Here is a 14502-nt window from a genome sequence, read left to right on the forward strand (position 1 = left end):
GAACACCAAGTTCAATTTTCTTAAACACCGTTATATAGTGGTGGGGTGGACTAGGATTCGAGTCTTGGGTGGTTCCGGTCGTAAAGGTCCCAAGTTTTTTAGATAGAAATAAAACGTGATATCAATAAAATTTGTCAAGTGTTGTTCAGGCAATTTGTCAAGATATGTCTAACATATATTATATCAAACACTTAGTAAGTACAAAGAGACCCGTACAAAACATTCAGAGGATCATCGGAAGTCCTTCGCATGTATATTTTTTGGACTCCAGATAGTCCTAAAACCACTTAGGTTCCAGTAAGCATCCGCCTCTTAGACACCAAATTGCACTAATATTTCATGTAGGTTACTCAAATTTTCACTTTCATCAATATAGTTCTCTTTGTTAGTCCAATCTGCAAACTAATTAAATTTTCCATCCAGCTTTATGCACGTCTTCTCATCCGAAGAAGACAAAAAAAAAAAAAAAAAAAAACCCAAGTTAGACCAACAATGTTTAATGTAACGAGTTTATAAGCGCGAATGTACAAAAAAAATTACAACGACGAAAGTAAAATCCGAATAAACTACAATAAATAGTTAGTGCAAGTGAGCCAAACATTGAACTTGAAACAAGTTTGAAAGGGAGTGATCGATCATCAATCGTTCTCATTTCTTAAAAAAATTGTTACCTAATTTTTGTTCTATTGGGGCTTATGAAACATGGAGTCAAGTTTTTCATTGAACACCAAAAAACAGTCGTAGTTTATGATTTGTTTGTTGTTCATTTGGTGGGTGGTGTGAGTGTCCGATGGATCATGAAAACAAGCCCTAATCTAATTAATTAATTGTATGGCTCAACCACTTACACACGGCCAAGCGGTTAGACTCAGTTCGTCCACTTCAACTTTATTAAGATAAAACCCTAATCAAAGACAAAACCAACTAATTATGTGTTAATTTAAAATAAGGGTTTCTTGTTTAAGCTTCCCGTTCTGATTAAGGACTCCCACTAATTATATGTTAAACTGTTGTTTCATACTTGTCTTTCTAATGTGCAATAGTTTAGCCATCATTGATGTTTTCATAGATAGTGAAACATGCTATTCATGAATTTAAATATTAGGAAGATTCATGATTTTTTTTTTAATATTTTTAAACAGTGGCGGAATCATGATTTTTTTTATGGATGAGGTATAAAAACGTTGTGTGGTGTTTTTGCCTAAGTTTCCTTGTCTGTGGGCAGGTCAATAGCGATGGTGGCGCCAAGGGGATTGAGGAAGGAAATTTGGAACTTGGGATGAAATTTTTTGATTGAAGTGGGTGAATTTGGGTATGAGTATTAAATGGAGGAGTCTGGAAAAAAAAGTAAAAAAAAGTTGTTAATTTCATGTAAAGAAAATGATTTGCAGTCCTGCGCTACCCTGTCTTACCCAACTAACACTATATTTCGATCAATATTACACATGGATTAGTAACAATACTCATAATAATCCTAGGTAATAGTTACCAATCAATCACATTTATCATATTATTGAAGAAGTGGGGGGGTTCAACAATCAATAGTTTGAAATAAGAACTAAGAGTTTGGTGGTGTCTTATATGGTGGAACAGTCGCGGTATTGGTCAGTAGTCACTTGTCTCAGCCGACCTATTCGCATCTGGACGTGCACAAAAAAATAAACTCAGTGTCTACCTTTTCCAATCACCACTCTGCCATCGATGGCGACCTTCCCGCACTCCCAACTGTTCATATACAGTAACAATTCCTTCTTATCTGCATCCTGCATTGCGAACTCATATGCATTTTTGAACTTAATTCTTTTACATATGTATCTACTAATCATGGATCCTTAGTTTTGTTGATTGAAACAAACTTGAGTATGCCAGTCTGATCATGTGACTCGTAAGACTACTCTCATCAAAGTATGAATTTCGTATTTTTTAATCTTATTAGACTCCAATTGTATGCTACTTTCATTTGGTATGAATATTACCCTAATCAAGCCTTAATTTCTTTCATAATTGGTATTATAAAACTTTGGAGCACAATCGAATCAAGATTTCAATTGCATTAGTTATTGCTCACATAAGCATACTTGCTTCGATTAAAAATGCTTCAATCTATGCTTAAAAGTCAAAATATGCACATATTTAGTTTACAAATTGGGTAATTCACTTTATTTATTTATATATATATATATATATTAATTGTAGCTAAGTCTATGGTTATTAAAACAAAACTGATTTCAACACTCTTTCTTCATACGCATACTCGATACTTATATTTGACCACTAATTAGAATAAAGAAAATAAAATCAAACAACAAGAAACAAACAGAATGAATAAAAATAATAATTACTTTTATTCAAATTGAAAACTTAATCCAAAAAATAAAAAACCCAAAATCCAAGCAAAATAGTAAATCTAAATATATGGTTATCTAACACCCTGAGACATAATTCCCACCCAAAAAACAATGTCAAATTAAGGTATGCCACCAACTCGAAAGCCAACTAAGATAAAGAAGGCAACCCAAAAAAAGAAAATATAAGATAAAAAAGGGGACGAAAACATAGGAAACACAGAGAGGAGGAGACTTAGGAAAATTGGATCCGGACACAGCGGAACCCGTCTTCCTTTCCTTCCTCTGTTCCTCTGCATTGTGTTCTGTCTTGTCTGAATTTATAATCTCTGTTTTTTTTGTTTGGATTTAAAGCAAAAAACTTTTAAGTTGATCGAAAACAGAGAGGCAGAGAGAAAAACAGAGCAAGTTTCAAGGGAAGGAGGCCGAGTTCCTCACCTAGGAACGACGGTTTCCTCTTCTTTTTTTCATGCCGGAATATTAATCGATACCTTAACCCTTTCTCAGGTTTCTCTCTCTCTCTCTCTCTCTCTCTCTCTCTCTCTCTCTCTCTCTCTCTCTCTCTCTCTCTCTCTCTGCATGCAATTATTTTCATTTCCTCATAATTTACAATCATGCGTCGTTGTCCGGCTATGAAACACAAGTCTATTCTTAAATAATTCATGTTATTGGTACAAATAAAAAATGACGTGATACACATAGAATTTCTGTCACGCTTAATTACGCATTTAGTGTTTGTTTTAATGTATTCATGAATCATTAACACATTGCAACTACTCTCTTCCTACCACTCGATGAAGTGAATTTAATTCATCTAACATCATAACTTGGTTTTCAAATTATCAGCCCTCGTCTTTTCTATCATGATTCATGACTGATGGTGACTCGAATTTATTTCTTGTATTATTTTGCTTTTAGCTTAGTTTTTCCCATCTTATTTTTCCAATATTTCATGTTCCATTTTTTGTTTGTTAAAACATAAAATCTTAGCAGGTAGAATATTTCCGAAAGAATTCCAACCTGAGTATGTAATTTTTTTTTTTTTTAATAAATGATAGTATTAAGGGTTAAATTGTTAGTTGTTAGCAGTATTGGTTAAAATATCTACGAAATTGTCAATATTTTCGTCGAAATACTCGAAAAATCAAGGATGAATATGGAAAGGAGGGTGAAGTGGTGAGATTTAAGAAAACCACTGAATATTGATGATGTTTTTTGATTCACTACATAAATTTATTGTAAATTTCAAACTTTTCTAATTTAAACTAAATTTGAATGAGTTAATATACTACTCCACTGCAACTTTTCATAATTTCTACAAAAAAAACAACCGATATCAATATTTAGGGAAGGAAAACTCGGTAAGTATCAAACACGCATCACGTGAATAGGCATAATTACTTTTTGTTGGTTCTATCGAGAATTTGTCAAGAAATATTGGGTAGTCTTGAGTTTTCATGCAAGCATTGAAAAACAAACTATTTTTTATTTTGAATGTTTGCAATATATTAGCCTCTCTAGTACAAAATTTCTCAGTGGATGCATATATTCTAAAAATTTAAAAGAAAAACTTGTGCATTAATTGTATGTTTATAATTTGATTGGACTGATTGGGGCCATGCCAACTTCAATACGTCTTTGTAGGAAAAAATGTTAGATTCCACATTAATGCAGATCCCATCTACTTAGAACTCCATTCATCGTCAAAGTCAATTTGCATATTCAAACTTGCTCTGTATTATACAGAGTTATCTAGTACAATCCAATCATAGCCACTGTTCTAAAAAATTTCATCTAGCGCTGCTTAGATTCAGTCTAGGCATTAGACGATTGGCTACTATCCCAATTAATACCTAAGCGTTTGAAAAGTAAGTAAGAGTGTCTAGACCTGCTGAGGCGCCCTTCTAAACCGCCTAGACATCCACTTAGGTTGCGACTCACTTAGACAGAAAATAGATAACTTTCATTTTGTATTTTTCTTTCTTTCAATAAACTGTAACAGACTTATTAAATACTTAAACGAACACATATTATATTTTTGTTTCCCATGTTTTTCCTTATATTCCAATACTTCATAATATATATGTTATTCTATTTTGTAGTTTACGATGAAATTATATATATGTTAAGTATAAACATATACTTATTCACACAAAATATAATATATCTACTTAAATTCGTCTAGTCCTCCTAGGTGTCTGCCTAAATCACCCCTAGCTGCTTAGGTGTTAGCCTTAGTCCGCCTTCTGACTAGAGTCTAGCTTGATTTAGAACCTTCGTCCTAGTCACCGAACGAGTCGGGACTCCAGTATTTGCTCTAAAACCGGAGTTCTATATTTGCCTTGCAGGTTAAGTTTATCTGCATTACTTGAAGAAACTTAGCTGCCATGGGCGTTTGTTACTCAAGACCACATGAAACTATCAAAGCTCATCAGAAGAAGGTCCACAGATCCGGCAAACGCCGGAGTAAGGGGAGGAAAACGAAGAAGGTTGCCTCCGCTGCCATTCCCGATGCGCCTAAAAGACAGTCTGTGAGTGAGTTTGTGCATCTTGACTTCGAGAAGGGTGCTGCAACAACCTGCAAGAGATCTGAGGTTTCTAATGGAACATTTCATCTCACTCAGCTTCAGTGGAACCACAGTCAAATAGATGCAAATGGCGGTATGTTTCAAATGTTTAAGACCCGTTTGATAAACATTTCGTGTTTTGGTTTTTTTATCACCAGAAATGGAGCATCATGAAAAGTTAACACCAACAGAACCCATCTTACTTCAAATACTTTTGGGAAATATACATAGAACTACGTATAAATCTTCACTTCTTCAGTCATATCATATATGAACTTTTTCACTACAGGGACATTAAACAAACAATAAATGGACGATAAAACGTGTTTCATAACATGTTTAGTGTCTTTTTAGGGTAAAAAGTATATTTTTGATCGAAGATTTGCGAAAAGTTCTATCTATATATTTCCCGAGTTTTTCGTGTTGAGTGACATCTGACCGTACAGATTACAACTTCGTGTAGGGAAAGGCCCAGGGGAAGCATGGTTTGACTCACTAAGCATGATGGAATCTGATTCAGAAGACGATTTCTGCAGTGTGCATGGAGGTAATAACGCACTTAAATCACCAGTAAATTTTAATCCTTCCTTTTTTGTGGCAGTTGTGAATTTTCGGTGGCGAAAACTAGTTCTTTGTTTTTTGGGTGCCAGATGGGTTTCCTTTAGCAGGGAACATCCCAAATACTCAACTGGTGCAGTATGAAACTGCATCATGCATTGTCGATAATGGATGTAAGTACGAAGGGTTCTACGAAAGTTATCTAAAGATAGATGGAAATGCACGCCATTCTGTCGAGAAAACCCAAGTGAGTTTCAACGACAAGAATCAGAAGAACCCCGCGGCGGTGATCATGCTTTCTTATAAGAGGAAATCCGTTGACGACAGCGAAAGGAAAAGTAAGTAGTAAATGTGATCAAAATTTGAAGTTAGAATCCAAGTAACAATTTATCGGTCTCTGCTACAATACTAAATGTGCGACAATGGATGAACAGGTGCGTCCGATCAGAAGTACTTATTCCGTCCAAGAGCAGGACTTCGAATCCCTTGCTCAACGGAAGAGAAGCCAGCACCGGGATCCTGGTCTCCAGTTCCACCCTCAGTATTCAAGCTCCGCGGCGAGAATTACTTCAAGTATATTGCTTGTTTTCCTGTTACTAATCTTGTTTTGTTTTCGTCATTGAGTTCCGCTGTCTAAGGATGAAATTGTGGAAATGTGCAGAGATAAACTGAAGTACCCGGCTCCAAACTGCAGCTCGTACGTACCAATTGGTGTCAATTTGTTCATCTGCCCGCGAAAGAGAGATCACATTGCTCAGCATCTTGAGCTTCCTTCTGTAAAACCACATGACAAAGTTCCTTCCCTCCTCATTGTTAACATCCAGGTACTCTGTCTATCTCCCTCCATATCTCAAAATAATTTACCGCAGATCAGTTTTCGTTGTGTTTTCGGGGGCATTGATTCTGGTGTTGTTGTTGTTGTTGCAGTTGCCTACTTATCCTACAACAATGTTCCTCGGTGAATGCGATGGGGAAGGCATGAGTCTTGTGCTATATTTCAAAGTGAATGAAAACTTTGAAAAAGAGATATCACCTCAGTTTCAAGACAGCATCAGGGTAAATTTCATCGTGAAGTTTCGGATTCCCACATCTTTGATCCGGGCGCAAAGAAGACGGATTTACTAACAACGTTTTGTTTTTCTGTCTCAGAAATTTGTTGAGGATGAGACTGAGAAGGTGAAAGGGTTTGCAAAGGAGTCTGTGGTTCCTTTCAGGGAAAGGCTAAAGATCATGGCTGGATTGGTCAATCCAGATGACCTCCAGTTGAGTTCTACTGAAAGGAAGCTCATACATGCTTACAATGATAAGCCAGTTCTGTCACGCCCTCAACACAATTTCTTCAGGGTAAAATGAAAACGATGAACTCTTTCTAGTTCCATGTTATTAGGAGAAACACTTATGTAGGGCAGCCTGATCACGCGGTTGGTTATGCCACTCTCATAAAGAAACGGACCTCACATGGGTACAATTTCCCATGCACAGGGGTCTAACTCTTTGTGAGAGTGTTTGACGGGCCATGTGGTCAGGCTCTCTTACCGAAGTTTTTTTCGGTTTTTACATTAAACTAACATTTTTTTTTTTTTTTTTTTTTTTGTAATTTATTTGGCAGGGACCTAATTACTTTGAGATTGACCTAGATATACATAGGTTTAGCTACATATCCAGGAAAGGACTTGAATCATTCAGAGAGACTTTGAAGAATGGGGTACTTGATTTGGGATTAACAATCCAGGTAAACTCACAAACTTACCATTTACTGTAACAGTAAATGTGCATCCTGCATTTCTGTGAGTTTGAGTTTTGTTTGACGGTGTTGGCAGGCACAAAAACAAGAGGAACTGCCAGAGCAAGTCTTGTGCTGCCTGCGCTTGAACAAGATTGAATTTGTGAACCATGGTCAAATTCCGACTCTCGTAACTATGGACGATTAACTCGGACGGGCATCTCACCTGTATCCTGGAGGGTTTGCACTTTAAAAGTATATAATTCCGGCCAAAACACCAAGCCAATGCCACGTTTTGTTAACATTCGGTCGCCTCGACCTAGTTCGATGGTGCAAGAAAAGGAATACAGAGACATGAACTGCAAATGCAGTACTACTGATCTTGTACAAAATGGCATCTGTATCTGTACGCTATTCGTTTTAGTTAAAACCATGCGTTTCCTATCCGTCTTCGGCCATTAGATCTGTAACTCGTATCTAATCACGGCGATAAAGCTTATAAGAATGAGGACGTAAAGGGCTTTAAGAAACGGATTAGGGCTTTTTCTTGTACATGCCATCGATTAATCGTTGATTAGCACAAGGTTTTGTTCAACAACGTCAGATGTGCAAAGATTGGTGTGCGTTGGCACAGCAACAAATACTCCCTTGTCACCCACATGTACAGAATTCTATCACATGTCCGCAAAAGGACTACCGAGCAAGAACAAAAAGAGCAGTACAAAACAGAAATAGGCAACCAGAAAGTAGAAGTAATTTTGAAGGAGTTTCGGTTCAAACATCGATACTATATCACCAAACGCAAGCGTAAATAATCATATTACATCACTGTTTACATATACAAAAGAATGCACAGAAGTTGTAAATTTCAACACAGTATGCTTGTTAACTAGTCTACGTGCAACAAAAAAATTTGACCCGACTTCTTTTATCTTTTCCATAACTACCTCTTTCCTTTGTACATTGGCAATTGGGGAACAGGGGGCCTTGATCAAATCTACAGCCTATAGTGAGCAACAGATTCGGGCAACGATAACTTACAAATTTTGCCTGCTTTGTGGAAATTTCAAGTTCTCCGGCTCCTGCTTTCTTTCCTGATTGATGAAACTCACAGAAACTATGGGGGGTTTTTTTTTTTCTTTTTTTCGGTACAACCCAAACTATGTTATTTGTTCTTTTAAACGTAAACTTGCTATAGGCTGTTGGTCCCTGTTTCTAAGATCCATCTGGTTAACCTTCCCATTTCCTGGATTCGTTGATCTTAAATTCGATGCATTGTTGTTGCCTGTGTAGTGGCTGCTGGTTTTAGAAGCTGGTACATCATGATTATGCTTGCCCTCATATGTTGTTATGACAGCTTTAGGATCTGTTGAGGCTCTCTCTACATGCTTCCGTACGTTACATGCAGGGAACGTGCATTTGTAATAGCTCCTGTAAAATGCAGCAAAGACAAATCAGGAAATTTTTAAACCAACCCATACAAGAAGGAATATAACCGTTTGATTGAATACGTTAGGCAACATAAAAATGAAAACATCGTGACATCAATGGAAGAAAACTGTATATAACACTAAGTTTAGAAATATTGAAAAACAGTATTACCGTGGATAAGGATTGCCCTTGACAACTTTTTGCCCATACTTTCGCCACCTGTAACCATCGTCTAAGAGGTCGACTTCACTGGTTGTCTGTACTATGATTCTAGGCTCTGTCACAGTCCGATGTGTAGAAGCTGCCGCTGCTTCTGACCTGACCTCGGTGTTTCTGGAAAATAACAGTTAATTTTGTTAAGAATACATGACAAACAAGGAGCATAATGCCCGCAAGCATGTGCATATGCTTATCAAGATAAAATATCTACCTTCTCTTGGGGTCAGGTTGATCTTCATCTTTCTCATCAACTCTGGTTTCAGCATCTTCTACTTCCTCACTGTCACTTGTCCCGGATAAATTCTCATGTGTTGCTTGGCTGGATTCCTGACGCTTCTTAGACATTGAATAAGGACCTGTCCCTTCTTTTGGTTTGTTTGAATTCCCACCATGAACTTGGGAAGCTAAGTCAGAATTTGCCCGACTATTTCCATTCAGGGGACGCTTGGACTGAGGACGTTCATGATTATGCTCACCCTTGTAAATAATTTCAGTTATTTGTCCTTCAATCGAGCGTTCAACCTTCTTCTTTACTGGACAATTTGGATGGGTACACTTGTAATAACTTCGAGGAAATTCACTACCTTTCACTTGCTTCTGTCCATACTTCCGCCAATTGTAACCATCATCATTAGGCTTATCGACAGTAAATGAAGACGGTTGGGATCTCTGATCTGAAAGGGAAATGTCAGATGATTCTTTTGTCGCAACGGCAGAGTCAGGTGTTCCAGACAGTATCTCTTGGGGTGGTGTTGTATCGGAAGTAGAGGATGGAGGCTGTGTCAAAGCTGTGGCGGGTGCTGTCGAGAAAGATGTTGAATACTCAGTTGAGAAATTGAAAAAGGATGGGGAGAGTGCAGCAGCCTGAGCCGTGACCTGTGCTAGGGCCTGCTGGTGTGTCATTCCAAAGGGTCCCTACAACAATTCATAAATCACAACCATAAGAAACCAATATAAGTGTGGTACCAAGCAGACTCGTCTCATATGCGTACTTTTGGAGTACCCTTACCCAATTTGCCTAACAAACGAGTGAATCAATTCTAAGAACCCGGAACCAGGCAAATGCGTGTTACTGCAGTATGCCCGCCCCTTGTACCCAAGTTCAAACCCCACTCCCGCATGTTTGTGTAAAATACAATATCAACTCGAAAACTTAAAAATCCAAAAAACGTTTCAGCTTCTAGTTTCAAGTCGATTTTTGTTTTAGGAAAACTGAAAACATGAAAATTGTTTGGTAACTGTTTTGAACCAAGACTAGCCAATTGACCTAACCCGCGTCTAATTTACGGGAAGACGGATTTCAACTCCGGTGCAACTAACGTAGCTTTTACCCAATTGTCCTAACAAACAAGTGAATCAATTCTAATAACCCAGAATTTGGCAAATTCCCCTTCCCCGCCAAAAGGGCAAAAAAAGGGGCAAAAGGTTACTAAATTTAGAATCTCAAATCCTTTAAAAGTTACTAAATTTAGAATCTCAAATCCTCTAAAAGTTACTAAATTTAGAATCTCAAATCCTCTGCCTTAATTTGCCGCCATTTAACTCACTGCTTTCTTTTCTCAACAAAATTTTAATTAATTTTCCAAGAGTAACTAATTTCTCAGTTGTCGCAGTAACTAAAGACGAGATATATATCTAAATCGGATTAAAAAAAAAAGTAAACTTTTCAAAAAAATCCCAGCTCCCTGATAAGCATACAAGCAATGGTAACAGTAATTCAGTAAATAAATGGAAGAAGTGATTGACGAGGGGTGTACCTGACCAGGTGAGAAGATTCCCGGCGAGTCGAGAAACCCGGACGGCGTCGGGACCGAAAACATCGGCGGCGGTCGGTTCTGCTTGAACCGGAAATCCGAACTTCCTTCGCCGTCGCCGGAATTTCGCTCCTCGAGCTGCTGGAACCCGGGCGCCCTCGGCAACGGAGACGTCATGGCTCCGGCGAGCAGCTGGGAGAAGGACTTGCAGTCGTCACCGCCGTCAGAGAAGAAGTTGGAGACGAGAGTCATGGGTCCGGGGCTGAACCCCAGGCCCAGACCGGGCCCAGTATTCCCGCCGCCGGCGGAGCTGAAGATTGATTCGAAAGAGGTGCGCTGCGGGAGAGTGATCGTGGGGCGGGGAGGATGATGAGTCGCTGCGGGCTTCGACGGTTGCGATGGTCCGGGCGGCGGCGGGGACTGTTGCTCGTGGTTGTCAGCCATTGGATCAAAATCCGAAAACAAAGGGGGACAAAGGCGAGAAAGTATTTCCTTCAACTAACTCTTTAAACTCTCGTTTTCTCTTTCTTTCTTTCTTTCCGTGTGAAGTTTGCGTCTGTCCGTTTCGTTTTGGTATTTTTCGGATTTGTGGATCTGAAATTCTGCAAAAAGTCCACGCCGCACATACCAAAAAGCCATTTCCTGATTTTCCTTTAAAATAACAAATTAAAATTAAATAATAAATTATCTTTTAAAATTGACGTAACTCATCACTTTACATTATAAGATTTAAAATAAATCCTTACGATTGTCCACCACTGCAATTTTGGTCATTTCGTAAAAAATCATCATTAAATTGAAGGATTTTTTTTGTCAAATCAACTCATTCACTTGAACTAGTGTTCGCTTCAATTTAATTGAAATTTTTCACAAAACGTTAAAAAATAATTAACGGTGAGCAATCTTCTTTTAATTTAAATCTTACAGATCCCAGTAAAAATGTATGACAATTTCAAATACCATTTTGATTAAAAAAAAACTAGGTTTTATTTAATTTTGGGGGTTCATTTATTATTTTATCTTTTGGGTTGTTTGGTGTTGGTGGAGCTAAAGTTGCTAACTACTGCACCCCCACGATCCAATCGGCATTTGAAATGATGGTGATGCCCCTGAGACTTTTAGTAACTACAAAATTTCCATCTTCCAAGTTTGAAAATGAAGGGGTAGTGAAAGGGAAGAAAAAGAATCGGTCGCTAGATATCCGGATTATCGATGGTACTATGATATCTATGGACTGATTATGCGGTTAATTAAAGTGAAATTAATTTCCAAATTACTTTAATTATGGATAGTTTGCTTCTGAGTTCTCTTGTGCTTACTGTTTAATGTTGCCAAACTTGTACTTGCATTATGGTGTGCTCCATGTCTTTTTTTTTATTTTTTTATTTTTTATTTTTTTAATACACATGACTTGTTTGAAACTGTTTTTAAAAATGAAAACTAATAAAAATAGCTTCAAATTTTTACATTTTAATAAAAAATTATCTACTAACTTTATTTAATGATAAAGACAAAAGAATAGAAAAAACATAGAGAACCCAACTTATGCTGGGCGTGTGCCCTCATATAAATTGAGGAAAACTAATGAAAATGGCTTGAAAACTTTGAGTACCAGGATTGACTTTTTAGTGTAAAAATATGATTTTTTTGTTAAAATTAACAGTATTTAAAGTTATTTGTTAAAGTTTCTTATAAATTGATACAACAAATCTTTCATGTTTTGCTTGCCGTACGCATTGTGGAACCTCATTTACCAATTACTTTGGAGTTGGTCAAAAGGCCATGCTTGCATAAACACCACCCCCACCCATTCTCTCTTTCCACACTCCACTTTTTTCTCCCATTGTCGGCTGCATTAATAGATTTTTTTTTTCAGGAACTTTAACGAAAAGCTCCCGATACTGTTCATTTTAACGAAAAATCATATTTTTACACTAAAAAGTCAATTCTGATACTATTCATTTCGCTACAACTCAAAGTTTTCAAGCTCTTCTCATTGGTTTTTTTTTTTTCTTATAATAAGAAAAGGACTTGAAATTGAATTACATTCCCTAGTTTTATTTTTGTGATGTTGTTTCTCAATAGTAGTCAAGATGACGAGAGATTTTTCAATGTTTTCAGAACACGGGATGGTACACCATGTGTCCTTATACAAGTGATGAGATTTTTGTGTTAAAAAATTAATAACATAAAAATAAAAGTTGCCACCACTTACATAATGATACATGATGTACCACTTGTGTTACGGGCATAAGGAAAAATTTCCCACCACTTAAATAGTATCCAATATTTTAATTTGGTAATTAAAACTAGTTTTTAAATATAATTATTGAGAATATAAGCTTCCCAAGATTTTGATTTAAATGATCACTTATGGGTTCATCGATTTCGGCACAATTGATGCTTTTATAGGACCAAACAAGGTGTAAGTTTTAAACCTTATGAAACTGAACCAATAAATACACACTATTTATGAAACTGGATTAATAAGTATACATTATTTATGAAAGGAAACCAATAATTAAGCACTATTTCTAAAACTAAACCAATAGATGGAAACTATTTATGAAACTGGACCAAGAACTAGACATTATTTATGAAACATGACCAATAACTAAGCACTCTTTATGAAAGTGGACCAATAATTAGGCACTATTATGAAACCGGACCAAGAAATAGATACTATTTATGAAACTATACCATTACCATACACTATTTATGAAACTCGACCCAATAACTAGGCACTATTTATGAGAATGACCAAGAGCTAGACACTATTTATGAAAGTAGACAAAGAACTAGGCGCTATTTACGAAACTGGACAGATAAATAGCATTCAATTTCATAAGTAATGTTCAATGTTTCATAAATAGTGTTTAGTTTAATAAACAATGTATGTGATGGACGCGTGGGGTCCCGTGCGGCAAGTCTTTTAATTTTTTTATATTAAAATTGTGTCATTTTCATTAAACTTTAAGTTATATTGTCATTTTTATTAAAATTTAAGGGTCTTTCATTAATATTTAATTTTTTTCATTAAATAAAGTTATAGCATGATTTTTTTGTTAAAATAAATTTAGCCCAAACTCTTTTCAAGAAAGTTTCCTTTTTAAAATGATTTAAAATGCTTTTTTGTCAAAGTATTTTTGAAATTATTTTTTTGTAAAATGTAAATGAATTTTAGCAAAGAACTTCAAGTGGTTTTGAAAACCGAAAAAATTTTGCTAAGCACTTTGAATTATTTTAAAGATATTCCAAACGAGTCCATACTCAACAAGTCATTAGAAGAAACTTGTGTGTATCAAAATATCGTTATTTAGATTTATTATTTCATATCTTATAATATGAATAATCGACGTAATTAATATTCAACTCACCAGATGTATCTATAAAAGGACAAATGAACATTATAAAAACACAAGATAAGATTGCATGGCTAATCATGTAGATTCTTTCACATGCAAAATATGGTTTGAGGCAAATACAGACACCAAACAAAGCAAAACGTGTTGGAAATTTGTTGGCATATAATATAATAAAATTATGGAAAGGAGCGCTGTCAAATGTTGTATTGTGGCACGTACAGTCGCAGTTCCAAACTGCACATATACACACGTAACATGTTACAACTTGACCATTACAACGTAATTAGGGGAGATTTTTTAGCATCTTTGAAATACGGGATATAATATTATATGTTATATAACACAATTGAGGGACATTTGAAAAAAAAAAAATTTCTTTATTTATATAGTAACATATGATGTTCTGTCTTATGTTTCGGACAAACTGAAAAATATGCTCTATTTAGAGTTGCTATTAACCCTAGTTTAAAACTTACTTCTTCATTGTGACACCTAATTTAGAGTCAAGTTTTACTCAATTAATATATTACCTACCGTCTT

General features: G+C 36.2%; 2 protein-coding genes across 2 annotated transcripts; one reads left to right on the forward strand and one right to left on the reverse strand.

Moving 5' to 3' along the window:
• The first annotated feature begins 2580 nt into the window (after positions 1 to 2580).
• LOC137736993 (protein ENHANCED DISEASE RESISTANCE 2-like) lies at positions 2581 to 7723 on the forward strand. The gene is made up of 10 exons (XM_068476330.1): positions 2581 to 2852; positions 4694 to 5006; positions 5376 to 5459; positions 5563 to 5808; positions 5905 to 6043; positions 6132 to 6294; positions 6398 to 6526; positions 6620 to 6814; positions 7080 to 7202; positions 7291 to 7723. Exons 2-10 carry the CDS (start codon positions 4733 to 4735, stop codon positions 7399 to 7401), a joined length of 1464 nt encoding a protein of 487 aa, XP_068332431.1. The 5' UTR covers positions 2581 to 2852; positions 4694 to 4732; the 3' UTR covers positions 7402 to 7723.
• A 120-nt stretch (positions 7724 to 7843) lies between these two features.
• LOC137736992 (probable WRKY transcription factor 3) lies at positions 7844 to 11145 on the reverse strand. The gene is made up of 4 exons (XM_068476329.1): positions 10601 to 11145; positions 9055 to 9758; positions 8796 to 8957; positions 7844 to 8624 (listed from the first exon to the last, which is right to left on the reverse strand). Exons 1-4 carry the CDS (start codon positions 11039 to 11041, stop codon positions 8354 to 8356), a joined length of 1578 nt encoding a protein of 525 aa, XP_068332430.1. The 5' UTR covers positions 11042 to 11145; the 3' UTR covers positions 7844 to 8353.
• Between the last annotated feature and the right edge of the window lie 3357 nt (positions 11146 to 14502).

The sequence above is a fragment of the Pyrus communis genome, chromosome 6 (genome assembly GCF_963583255.1).
Source record: "Pyrus communis chromosome 6, drPyrComm1.1, whole genome shotgun sequence".
Classification (NCBI taxonomy): Eukaryota; Viridiplantae; Streptophyta; class Magnoliopsida; order Rosales; family Rosaceae; genus Pyrus; species Pyrus communis.